Below are 13,562 nucleotides of genomic sequence, written 5' to 3' on the forward strand. Positions count from 1 at the left end.
GGACAGTGGAAGTAAGCAAAAGGCCAAAACAAGTGACTTGATGTCACGAGAAGATGCGACCAAAAGCCAGACAGGTACAACGTCCCCAACATCCAAGAGCTCATATCAAACACTGTCCAGTCAAGATCCACAAAATGTCCAGCCACACTGTATGGTCAGATGATGAGGATGACCAGTCATTCGCTACACAACATTAGCTGACATTCAGCATAGTGAGTATCAGTGCAGGTGTAACATCCTATCACTTCGGACACTGAAACATATGGACCCACAGAAGTGGCAAGCGATGATTCAAACAACCACTGTCAATCTCACCACACACAATGGCTAGGTGAGTCCACTCCTGGGATCCATTACACTTGTGTATTGCTACAAAAATTGACCCTCATCACCCCAGATATTTAGAGCTGGTAACGCTGCCCCACGGGCTTCATGAAAGAAATGGTTTTCCCGCCAGCTGATTCGCCTGGATCGGGCCCGGCAGCTCCCCACTAACCAGGGGAGCAGCCCTTAAACCTTTCCCTCTGACAAAACCCCAGACAGCACACAGCCATGCCACCGTGCAGACCAGCCCTAGATTTAGAGATGCTAACCTGGCCCGGCTGTTGGCCCCGGTGGAGTTGCGACGGGACACCCTGTTACCCCGAAGGGGTCATATGATCAGCCAAAGGTCAGTGCCGGGTGGGAGGCTGTGGCCATCAGCGCGAGGAGGGCTGTCACCCAGTGCCATAAGAAGCTCAATGACCTCACCTGGCCGCATGGGTGAGTTGGCATTGGCCCCCAGTACCGGTCCCACCTGCCTCTCACAGACCACATGTCCATTCTCCCTCGGATCTCCATCTCATGGCGCCGGACCATCTGTGGGCCCCCCAACATTCCAAGAGAACACCTCAGAGGAGAGCTCCAAGCATGCCATCGATGCGTCCGATGAATGGGCAAAAAGATGGGCAGATGGAATAGATGTGAAGTTGCCACTTTTGGCAGAAAGAATAAAAAAGCATAATATAGAGACTGCAGAATTCTGCAGCACAGAGGGACCAGGGTTTCCACCGCGAAGGAATTTCTCCTCCATCCCCCATAATTCTAAAGCCGGAGCCCACCCAAGATGGCAGCCAGTCCCACCGTCCTGATGGGACAAAGAACAACTTCCAGTCACCGTCAGTACTCTAATCCCCTCCCCCACCCCGGAAATCCCCCAGCTCTCTCCTCCATCGCCCTCCCCCCACCATTTACATCTTCTAGTATAATGGATCATGTGTGCAGTGATGTGATGTGATTCCCCACACAGTTGATTCCTAATCCCAGCAGTGCTAGGGTGGAAATAGGCACATTAGGTTCACTCTCTTCGTTAAAGAGAGGGTGAAAAATTGGAGAAGGTGTCACACTGACTATCTTGTGGGTCACAGAGCTGCACAAAGGACTCACTGCTTCATCGCTCCAGCAGTTGTGGCATTGTGCTGAGTGTGGGAGATGCAGAGGGAAGGAACAATCTAATACATTTAACAACAATGATGCAAACATGCTTCATCATTTTTAAGTAAAAAAAAACATTAGGTCAGGAAAATCTGGAAATTCTCAGATTAAATTTGGATTGTAATATCAAATAAATTAGTTAAATGATGATAATCATGTAGCATCAAGAGGTTAGGAGAGAGAGATTAAAATGTCAACCACATATTTTATGTCTGGCAATTTGATTTAACTAAAAATTGATTTATCCATTTAAGGAAAGGCTCTTATAAATTGACTCAACAAAATGATAAAATGGTTAAGACTTGGGGAGACAGTTTCCATTGATTTAACCCACCTCGGCAAGATTGTATAGGGGCAATATTGCTAGTCTGAATTCTTAAAAAAAGAGATGTCACCTTCAACATAATGTAAATTAACAGAAGTCCAAACCCTATGCACTCCTTCTCCAGTAATTAAACTCTGGAGTACAGGCACTGGCATACAAAATCCTATCCAATTACCATGGGCGGTGTTTCCCCAAAATTTGGCTAAGTCTCACATTTGGCCATGTCCTACTGCCATGTACTTTTCCCTGCAGGAATATCACCCAATCAGCCTGGCCCACCTACCAGCAGGATCCCACCGCCCATCCTCAACACTGCCCCAGAGGAGATATCTGAGATGGACAGCAAAGAAGCGTCAAGGCTATCACTCCCACTCTCCACCTGTGCAGAGACACACGTCTCAGTGGATGATCTTAGCAGGCAGGCCTCTGGGTCACTACTTGGTGAGCATCAAAGCACATCAGGTGAAGGTAGGAATGTCTCAGGGATCGGACAGTCGGAGGCCTACTGGATCCCAGAACTCAGCTGTGCCCCAGCCAGGTACCGTGCCTTGGGACATGTTTGTCCCTCAGCTCCTTCAGATGCAAAGACAGAGCCAGGAATACCAGGAGGTGGTGTCAGTGAGATTCCTGTAACTGCAAGGCTGAATGGAGAAGTCCCAAAGCCTTCTGTTGCAGAAAATGGTGCCGGCAATGCTTGGCACCTAGACCAACACTGCAAGGGTGGCATCCACAGTGGAAAGTCATGGGCTTGAAGTCAGATCCATGGCGGAAGATGTTTGAAGCTCAGTCCCTCAGGACCATGGATGTGGGCTTGAACGACATGGTGCAGTCAATGGTGGACCTCCAGGACTGGCAGTGTCAGATGACAGTGAGGCATCTGGAGCTCACTTCACCTTCCCTCAATCCCATGGAGTAACTCAAGGGCCCACAGGCACCCAGAAGGAAGAGGTGTCACTGGAGCACAGCCAGGGGCCTTACACCCAGCAGACACTGGGAGATCCCAGCCAATCTGAATCTACCCTTTCTGAGACCAGCAGAACTCAGGCACAGTGGGCAGAGAAGGGTGATCCAACAACACCAGTGCCACCTGAAAGTAGGCTGGGGCCCTCTACGTCTCAGCCCTCAAGAGGATGCCTACCAAAGGTATCTCAGGCAACAGGGCGTGGAAGGCAGCAGGCGGCCTCCACCCCTAATGTGCATCTTGGGAATATGCCAGGTCATAGTGGGAGAGTACGGAATGCTGAGGAATTGCAGGGATACAGCGTGGGCAGTATGGTTTCATTCGCAGTGATAGGACTCAGGCATGATTCAGTGAACCCTAGACACTCGCCCCCAATCCCCCTAAAGAGAAAAAGGACAGAGGAATGTAGGGCAGAACCTCGATCAGACATGAGTCGGAGAGTCAGTGTGCTGGCAGCAGACAGACAGGAGTCATAGATAAGCAACAGCTGAGGAGCATCACAGAGAGTTATCATCACCCTCCTGCATTGACTGGTCAGCTGGCACTCAAGACGTCTCCAGCCTGAACGCCCTAGTGATTGAAAACTCGGCCACCTTCATCCCCTGGAAACGGAGGGGTCATGAAGTCCTGGGGTGGTCACGCTGGAGGCCAGCGAGCTAGTCTTCATCCATGAAGTAAGAGGTGATGAGGATGTTTCTAACCCTCCGGCCCAAGTACAACCTTGCCCCACATGGCCTCCATAATAAGGGTCCTCAGTGGGCTCTTCCTCGGTGTCCTCGGCCATGTCCTCATCCTGAGGACACATGCCGCACGTCAAGGCCATCCTCAGGAAGCTCCTCACCCATAGCAGGGCCAGGTTGTGGAAGGCACAGCCACCACAACAATGCAGGAGACCGCCTGGGTCTGAATTGAAGGGCCCCGCTGGACCTGACAAGTCAGTGGACCTGCACCCTGACTGGCACACATTGGGGACCCAGCAGAGAAGGCGTCCCCTTGCCTCTTGATCCCGTGCCACCAAGCTTAGAGGCTTAAACCTGAGGATTGATGCCATTCCTTGACTTTCAGACTGTGGGAGCTGATGTTGCTAAGGATTCACTCTTGATGGCCGATTAGTGTCATGAGCATGAGTCTCAGGAATGCAACAGGGCACAATTGTTATTTCCTTCAGGGTGAGGCAGAGCTAATTGGCACCCTACTTAGTCAGGCTCATTACTGTCATCCCTCCAATTTAAGGCTCCTGGACAGCTGGTGCAAAGGTTGATGTTCCACCCCAACCTGTTCTCCACATGGGCACAGTGTTGCTTTATCTTTCGGGGTCTCATCCACTCAGCCCATCTGGCCCGGCTCCATGGCTCTCATCACATCCTAACCCTCACCCCATGTGCCCCACAGACACCCCGGTGCCAGACACCACTGCCCCAGATTCCCATGCCGCAGACTGCTACCTCCCATGCCACAAACTGCATACTTACACAGCATTTAAAGCAGACTTGCTGAGCATTGAAAACAGAGTTACACAGCCCAGACAGCAGAATTCAAGACCACTGACACCAACCCTGACCCGCTCACACAAGTAAAGTCTTCTATCCCCGACAGCTGACCTCCTCCTTCTCTCATCACCCACCCAAGCATCCCACCCCTCCCCCCAAGTCCCTGCAAGGGAAAACTGCATGATCAGGAAATGTCTCACCAGATAGTCAGTTAAAATTGTAAAGGACATGAGATTGGTAAAAAGAAATTAAGAATCAGCTACTAAACTCCAGTCATTTGTTCAAAACATGAAGGCCTGTAATTTTCCTCCAAATTCTGCCTGTTTTTGGGATGCGTGGGGAACCCTATTTGTTGACCACCCACCCATACAATCACTGCACAAATGTTGTTCTTTCCCTGCCATATGTAAAATGATTATGGAAAGTTAAACTTTATACTGCAGCTTACTGTTTACAGGTTTGCTTGCATAAAAAAGTAGTTTAAATTATTTTGGTAGTGGAAACCATGTAACCAACATGATAAAGGCCATGTTGGAGTAGAAGAACTTCTGAGCAAGTACAGAGCCAGGGAAAGAACCTGTTTGTCTTGAATACCTCCCAGTTTTGATGAAAGGTTATCGACCAGAACCTTAGCTCTGTTTCTCTCTCCACAGATGTTGCTTGACTTGCTTAGTATGTTCTGGGTTTTTATTTTAGGTGTCCAATATCCACTGAACTTTGCTTTTGTTTGTGGCCAAAAGAGACTTTCACCATTCCGCCTACAATTGTCCAGCATCCTCTTCTCCAGCGGTTTTTACATTGCTCCAACACCGGTTGAGTTTCCTTCAATTGTGCATGATGCATGTCACCTCGGGACCTTAACCCCGTGGCCTCAATTTAGATTGTTTCACGACTGCATGTAATGTCGTTGCGTTGTTGCGTGGGGCAAATATTATCGTGGTTGAATCTGGATTACCTCAGTTTATATGAGTTCGCAATCTGACTGCCTGTTAGAGCGAATAACCGTGACTTTTATTCACGGGGAAAGATGTCAGGTTGTAATGATGTAGCAATTAAAGTCAAATCCACATTAAAAAACCCTTAGTTGATTTACTAGCCATTGAGGTTTAGGGAATATTTGGTAAACTGTGAGGAGTATGCCATGCTATTACATGCCCATGTTTCATAATTGTGCATTGTTCCAAATAATAAAAACTGTACTTGAGAACACTGGTCCTCACTTAATAAGTGTATCAACAGTCAGACCTAAAGTCAAGGCTTTTCTTTGCGTCGAGCTGTGAGTGATAATGACCATGGAATGCAGAGGCCCATGGTACCAAATAAAATATGTATAATAGTTTTCTCAAATAAGCATGGAATAAGCACCAAACAGATGACTAAATCTGCACATTGCTAATGTATGGTCAGACATTACAAAATACATGTGCTGCCATTACTGCCTTCTGAACATCAAACCATTTTCACAGTGGATGAGGCTTGTACTGAAATATGTACTGGAAGCAAAGTCTCAGTCTGCAAACTTCACAATAATTGCATTTTAGCACATAATTAGATTAATCATTCTGTTTACTCCAGCAAAGTCTGGCAAAGTTGTCCATCCAGCTGTATTTTTTTAAAAAAATCAGATGTAGTTGTCTATAAATAAAGTGTGCAAATCAGTATAATTACATCGGAAGTCATCCAGTCATCAAGTTCCAAACAACAGACAACTCAGCTACCCTTCACTTTGCAAACCCCCAAAGTGTAAACAAATAAATGAGGGCTTGGCAGCCCTGAGTGCATGGTATAGTAACCCTGTCAGGAAATTGTATTGAAGAAAGTTAAATAAACTTCAATGCAGTGTATTAATTAAGCAAGGTTATACCTAGTGCAAAAATTCATTTAATAATGCACTCACTTTTGGACATGTGACACACTAAAGACCTTTGCCATAATGGGCTGAAATGCTCGATGTTTATTTTTAACAAGGGAAAATGATTCCCTTTATTTCCCAAATTTAAAAAATCTATTAGGTACCATTCATCCACTGTTTATATTGGGCACTATATTCTTTAATAATGTACAAATTTCAATCATTTGCCATCTTGGAAGTCATTCTTGATGAAGTAAAAGGCTTTGTGTGCTGTAACAATCAATTTTAAATATATATTTTTCAGTCATCTCTCCTAACAGGTCAGGAATTTTAGCCAGAGAGTGACTGAGCCAGATGTTAGAAGAAGGGCCACGATTGATTGTCACTCTGTGTGGAATAAGATGATCTCACCTGGAGTAGTGGTGTCCCGTGATCCAATAGCCTCAGAAACACTGAATTAGTAAAGAGGAGGTTTTTAAATACTGTTTCTTCAATAATCCCTGTTATACGTCTTTATTTCTGGATTGGATAATTCCTACCTGTGATGACCCCTCACATTGAAGATTTCAACTTTTCCTGACTTGTATAATACAGGCCAGGGGAATGAGGTGCAGCCCAAATGGAATGGGGTCTTACCCATTCACTTGCACCCTGCTTTGGCCAACTTACAAATGTCATTTTAAATTGTATGTGGAAAGGTCAACTTCCCCAAGCCACTATGATCTACTTTAGATCATACAGATCTCTTCAGATCGGGCTTTAATGATTGGGGCCCGGCCTTCCATTTTCACCTGAGGCCTGAAATGGTAGCAAGGCAAAACATCAGACAGGCCCAGGGAGGTTTTAAGTTTTCATCTGGGGCCAAAAGGAGCAGGACTGTCCTCTAGGGTCTGTAAGGAAACCTCTGGTTTCATTCTCTGGAAAAGCCTTTGCTACCCTGGCCTCCTCTATCATCTGGCAACTACTCAAGCAAAGTTCTGAGATGGTAATGAACGTTGCATTATCCATCATCAACTTGTTTTTGAACAATCCATTTTGACAAAACTGTCTCTGAAATAAAAACAGAAACTGATCTGATCAAAAATACACACCTAAAACGTATCCTATAGTTTATTTTACAATGTTGACCGACTGCGGTCATAGACTCAAAGAATCCCTACAGTACACAAGGCTGCCATTCAGCCCATTGAGTCTACACTGGCCTTTCTAAAGAGCACCCTACCTAGGCCCACATCTCACCCCTATCCCTGCAACTCCACCTAATGTTTTGAACACTAAGAGGCAATTGATCATGGCCAATCCACCTACAACCTGCACATCTTTGGACTGTGGGAGGAAACCGGAGCAGCCGGAGGAAACTCACACAGACACGGGGAGAAAGTGCAAACTCCATACAGACAGTCACATGAGTTCGGAATCGAACCCAGGTCCCTGGTGCTGTGAGGCAGCAGTGCTAACCCCTGTGCCACCGTGCCACCCAATGCAGCATGTGCAGTTGTTCTTTCTTTTATATGACATCAAAATATTTATATGGTAACATTTTCATGATTTAACAGCACCATACTCAGTAGATCCCTTGCTTTGTAACCTCTTTTCGAAAGTCTTTTGCAAAGGATAGGATCCCCCCCCCCGCCCACCCTGGCGGGGTTTCCTGTGGCGGAGATGGCTGGCCATTAGCTGCTGACTGCGCCGTGGGGGAATACACTGCAGGGTGTCGGCCTTGGCAGGACCGGAAGATCTCGCGGGTGGGAAGGGCTGGAAAATCCCCGTCAAAGTCTTGGTACCTTTTCAATGCAGTCATGTCCACTTCATACTTGGGTCGAATTGGTATGTGGCTCCCACAGATGTAGTACAATCGATCCACTCTGTGCGGCACAATCTTTCAAAGAATTAGATAATTAGTGATTCCCCCATAACAATTATAATTCCTGGCAGCATCAGAGTAAATACAGAGCTGCCAGAGTTTTATTCACATCAATAAGAGAGATTTTATCAAGCTCTTAAGAATTACTCAGCCAGAGCTATTTTGACTATCACCAGTCAGTTATTAGCTTGTCGTTTCTTTGATTCTCATTACACCACACTGCACAATTTCCTCCATTCCCATTGCATTTGAACAGGTAGATTTAAACATCTGCTAACAATGCACTAATAGAAAGCCAACTGCTGGTGCTTTTATCTGAGTGTTTGCAACTTCTGCAGCAATGGGGACAATATGAAATGCAGTCAGTCAGACTCTCTGATAAATACAAAATACGATATTAGCAGCAGAATCATTTAAACTTATTCATTCGCCGAGTTTACTATGGATGTTGTGTTTTCACTGGAATCTCCAGTGGCTACCAGATGAAGCAACCAGGAAGTGTTCATTCCCTAGTCACATTTGCTAATGCATTTAGTATTTCTCATTCCTTAAGATTAATTTGAAGAGCTTCTTAATCTTACAGTTACCATAGCTTTAATGATATTTTAATCTTTTTATTATTTTATAATTACGTTTATGCATTGTACATTCAATACATTCCTAATATAATTATATATGTAAATGAGGTCTCCATGTTTCCAGTGAAGTGATCTCAGTGGAACAGAAGCAGTTCTCAGGAAATTCTTGTGAAGTTGAAGGATAAGCACGGCAGGTTTTGGGAACCTTGGATAATGCAGGATATTGTAAGACTGGTCAAAAAGAAAAAGGAAGCATTCATAAGGTCTAGAAGGCTGAGAACAGACGAAGCCCTTGAAGAATATAAAGAAAGTAGGAAGGAACTTAAGCAAAGAGTTAGGAGGGTTAAAAACGATCATGAAACGTCCTTGGCAAACAGGATTAAGGAGAATCCCAAGGCATTTTATACATATGTAAAGAGCAAGAGGGTAGCCAGAGAAACGGTTGGCCCACTGAAGGACAGAGGAGGGAACCTATGCTTGGAGCCAGAGGAAATAGATGAGATACTAAATTAGTACTTTGCTTCAATATTCACCAAAGAGAAGGATGTTGCGAATCATGAGTCTAGGGAAGGGCGTGTAGATATTCTGGGTCATGTCGATATCAAAAAGGAGGAGGTTTTGGTATCTTAAAAAGGTAGACAAGTCCACAGGACCTGATGGGATCTACCTCAGAATACTGAGCGAGGCAAGGGATGAATTTGCTGGGGCCTTGACAGAAGTCTCTGTATCCTCATTCGCTACAGGTGAGGTCCCAGAGGACTGGAGAATAGCCAATGTTGTCCCTTTGTTTAAGAAGGGTAGCAGGGTAATCCAGGAAATTATAGGCTGGTGAGCCTTACATTAGCGGTAGGGAAATTATTGTATGTCTTAGGAACAGGATTCATTCATATTTGGAAACAAATAGACTTAGCAATAGGCAACATGGTTTTGTGAGCGGGAGGTCGTGTCTTATGAACTTATCAAGTTTTTTGAGGAAGTGACAAAGATGATTGATGAAGGAAGGGCAGTGGATGTTATCTGCATGGACTTCAGCAAAGCCTTTGACAAGGTGCCTCATGGCAGTGTGAAAAGATGAAGTCACACGGAATCAGGGGTGAACTGGCTAGATGGATACAGAACTGTCTCAGTCACAGAAGGGAGAGGGTAGTGGTGGAAGGGTACTTTTCTTAATGGAGGGCTGTGACTAGTGGTGTTCCGTAGGGACCAGTGCTGGGACCTTTGTTATTCATAGCATATATAAATAATTTGGAGGAAAATATAGCTGGTCTGATTGTGGACAACACAGAGATTAGTGGAATTGGCGACAGTGAAGAGGATTGTCAGAGGATACAGCAGGATATAGCTTGGTTGGAGACTTGGGAGGAGAAATGGCAGATGGAGTTTAATCCAAACAAATGTGAGGTAATGTATTTTGGAAGGTCTAATACTAAGGTAGGAATTATACAGTAAATGGCAGAACCCTTCGGAGCATTGACATGCAGAGAAGTTTGGGCGTACAGGTCCACAGATCGCTGAAAGTGGCAACGCAGATGGATAAGGTCAAGAAGGCGTACAGCATGCTTGCCCTCATCGGTCGGGACATTGAGAATAAAAATTGGCAAGTCATGCTGCAGCTGTACAGAACCTTAGTTAGGCCACATTTGGAATATTGCGTACAATTCTGCTCACCACACTACCAGAAGATGTGGATGCTTTGGAAAGGGCACAGAAGAGGTTTACCAGGATGTTACCTGGTCTGGAGAGCGTTAGCTATAAGGAGAGGTTGGATAAACTCAGATTGTTTTCACTAGAACGATGGAGGTTGAGGGGCAATCTGATAGAGGTTTACAAAATTATGACTAGCATGGACAAAGTGGGTAGTCAGATGCTTTTCCCAGGGTTGAAAAGTCAATTACTCGGGACGTAGATTTAAGATGCGAAAGGGAAAGTTTAGAGGAGATGTGCGAGGCATGTTTTTTTACACAGAGCCTGGTGAATGCCTGGAACGCACTGCCGGGGAGGTGGTGGAAGCAGATATAATAACGACGTCTAAGAAGCATCTTGACGAATACATGAATAGGTTGGGAATAGAGGGACACAGACCCCAGAAGTGCAGAAGGTTTTAGTTTAGACAGGCATCATGATTAGTGCAGGGTTGGAAGGCCGAAGGCCTGTTCCTGTGCTGTGCTGTTCTTTGTTGTTCCTTGAGTATCACTAAGTTTTCTTATTGTGTCAACATGATGTATTATATTGAAGTTTTAAAATTATTTTTGTACCACAGTGTACCTTCTTGAGTTTAAATGCATAATCCATTTTGACATTTACTGTATATGACTTTGGGCAGTTACACAAAATATCTTTTAAAACATCTATAAGATTAATTTGAACAGTCATGGTATATTTTACGTTTAGTAACATTTTGGTTGCAAGTGTAAATTTCACAGGTGTTTTAACATATTGGCCGTGATTTATTGTGGATGACCAAGGTCTTACCTACAAGCTGAAGAACAGATAGAAGCCGCTTGTCACTTTTCTCTTGAAGGTACAACAGTTTTCTGAGGTAATCAGGCACTTAGCAGGGCAGCGCGGGCCATCCATCAGATTAAGCCCCCAGTAGAGTAGAAACCCTACCCCTAAGAAGTGCCAGTCAATCTGAGGTTGGCAGTTCTCCAGTACCAGCAGAGTCATTGAGTGCCACTATAGTGGGACCCACCACGAAGATCGCCAAAGACGCCACATAAAGAGAAAAGCATTGAAGGGATGGGGGTTACAAGGTGTGGTTTGTTGGGGAGATGGGTTTGGAAGCAAGGACAGGAGGATGGCTTCCTGCCGGGCCTTCCCCTTCCCAATATCGGGTGGGTCCCTCAATCGGGAACCCCTAAATCCGCTCCCCAGTTTACAGGCGACCTTTCCAGATGGCGTGTCCCTCGCCTGTCACTGGTTGACTATCAATGGCAGAAGGATGAGGCCCTTAAGTGGCCTTCTAGCACTCCTACCCCATAATTGATCGGAGGGAGGTCAGCAGGTGGCAAGATCTCCATTCCCACTGTTCCACCTGATCACATGACAGCCCCCCCCCTCCCAAACTCACCTTGGGGGAACGGGGGGTGCCATTCAATTCCGTCCATTGAGTTTATGTAAATTAGTTTAACAATATTAAAACTTTCCATCTATTTATATAAAAATGCTAATTGATCAAGTGTAAATTAGAAACCATAAGAAACTTGGTGCTACATACTCAGAGCATTTATAAGGAATTGTTCACAGAGAAGTGCTTATATCAAACCCAATAAAGTGCTGCTACTCATCACAATTTGTGAACTAATTCTTCCCCTTTCTATTTCTGTTAGCTTCCCAATTCAATTCTCCCCGAGTTCTCGGTCTTTCCAACTTTAAGCTTTTATCAATTCGGGCTGTGCAACACCTGCCCCCTTCCTGCTATCCCCAATCGGAGTCTATATTTTCACCTTGCTAGGCATACGAACATAGGACCTAGTAATAGGGGTAGATCATTCAGCCTGTGCTAGCCTGCTCCACCAGCCAATGTGATCATGGCTGATTGTGGCGGTGCCATGCTCTGGATTCCTAAACACCTCTGCCTTTCCCACTTTAGAGCCCACTTTCAATCCATCCCTTTGATCATATATTTTTGTCAGCCCCTCCTCATGTTTCCTTCCCTGATTCAGCACCCATTATGCCTGGGTGAAGTGTTTACTCCATTAATGTCGCAATATAAAATTATCAGCTGCAGTTCTGCAGTGTTTGTGAAGTGCAGTTCAGGAAGTCCTCAATTCATCAAACTTCATTTTTGGTTGTATGTATTTTAGTTTGGATCTCTGTTATCAGTAGTTTCCAGTCTCCTTAGTGTATAGCGCAAGGTGGCTGCTTTGAGGATAAGAATGGTGAATGCTCGGTTTATATTAAAGTTAATCTGATTACAGTGAGTAGAGGTACAAGGCAACAGGTCCAAATATCGTCAGGTTTTGAATCCACAAGTTTTTACAGCACAGAAACAAACTATTTGGCCCAACAAGTCTTGTTAGTGTCTATGCTCCACACAAGCATCCTCTCACCTTGGTTCATCCCATTCTATCAACAGAGTGCAAGTTAAAAGCTTATTATCACCACAAAAACAGAAAAATACAAGGTTAAAATATTGCCAAACCTCTAGTTTGCTTCAAATCAGCCCAACACTTTTGCAAATGTAAACAGTGTAGAGAAAAAAGAAATGTCGATTTAACAATATATTTCACAAGGTTTCAAAACACAAATACAATCAGGAATTGGAGGTGAATGTTCTCAGCACTGAATGTACTAACACTTTCAAATACCTCAAAGAGACAATTCTTTGAGATTTCAGTGGGTAAATGCAAATAAGTTGAATCCCACTGCGATGTGTTGAGGGAAATTAAGCAAATTACTTACCCGTGCTATTTCTTTGAGGGCCTTACACTGTTCAAAGGCCTTCCGGTTTTCTTGTAAATGATTTACTTGTTGACTGAAAGCAGATTGCTGGTCTGATGTAGCCCCACTCTTTTGGCTCCTAGGTCCCTGATTGGAGGCCTGCAAAAGATCAGGACCCAATGAAAATGCACAACTATTCCATTTGATTTATTCATTATTCTAATATTCATTACAAACCCACCGACTCCCACAGCTACCTTGACCATAGCTCCTCACACCCCACTTCTGGTAAGAAATCCATCCCATTCTCCCAGTTTCTCCGCCACTATCAAATGTGGTCCGATGATGCCACCAATGAAAATGGTGCTTCTGACAGTCTGTATTTTCCCTTAACCGGGGCCCCCCTGTGATTTACAAGGCACTCAACCGGGTTCGACCCATTTCCCGCACCTCTATCCTCATCTCTTCCCCTCCCTCCCAGAACTATGATAGGGTCCCCCTTGCCCTCATTTTCCATCCCACGAACCTCTGCATTCAAATAATCGACCTCCGCCATTACCACCAACTACAGTACAGCATGATGCTACCAAGGAACACGTCTCCCCTTTACCCACTCCCGTCGTATTCTGCATTCTG

At 45.0% G+C, this 13,562-nt stretch overlaps 1 protein-coding gene across 3 annotated transcripts in view; it reads right to left on the reverse strand.

The window, feature by feature from the left end:
• LOC140430611 (uncharacterized) overlaps positions 1-13,562 on the reverse strand; it is an 896,055-nt gene that overhangs the window by 185,565 nt on the left and 696,928 nt on the right. For all 3 annotated transcript variants that reach the window (XM_072518210.1, XM_072518208.1, XM_072518209.1), the window contains 2 exons: positions 12,948-13,085; positions 7,886-7,980 (listed from right to left, as the gene is read on the reverse strand). In XM_072518210.1, coding sequence (XP_072374311.1) covers positions 7,886-7,980; positions 12,948-13,085 — 233 coding nt within the window. The remainder of the gene's footprint in view (positions 1-7,885; positions 7,981-12,947; positions 13,086-13,562) is intronic.

The sequence above is a fragment of the Scyliorhinus torazame genome, chromosome 10 (assembly GCF_047496885.1).
Source record: "Scyliorhinus torazame isolate Kashiwa2021f chromosome 10, sScyTor2.1, whole genome shotgun sequence".
NCBI lineage: Eukaryota > Metazoa > Chordata > Chondrichthyes > Carcharhiniformes > Scyliorhinidae > Scyliorhinus > Scyliorhinus torazame.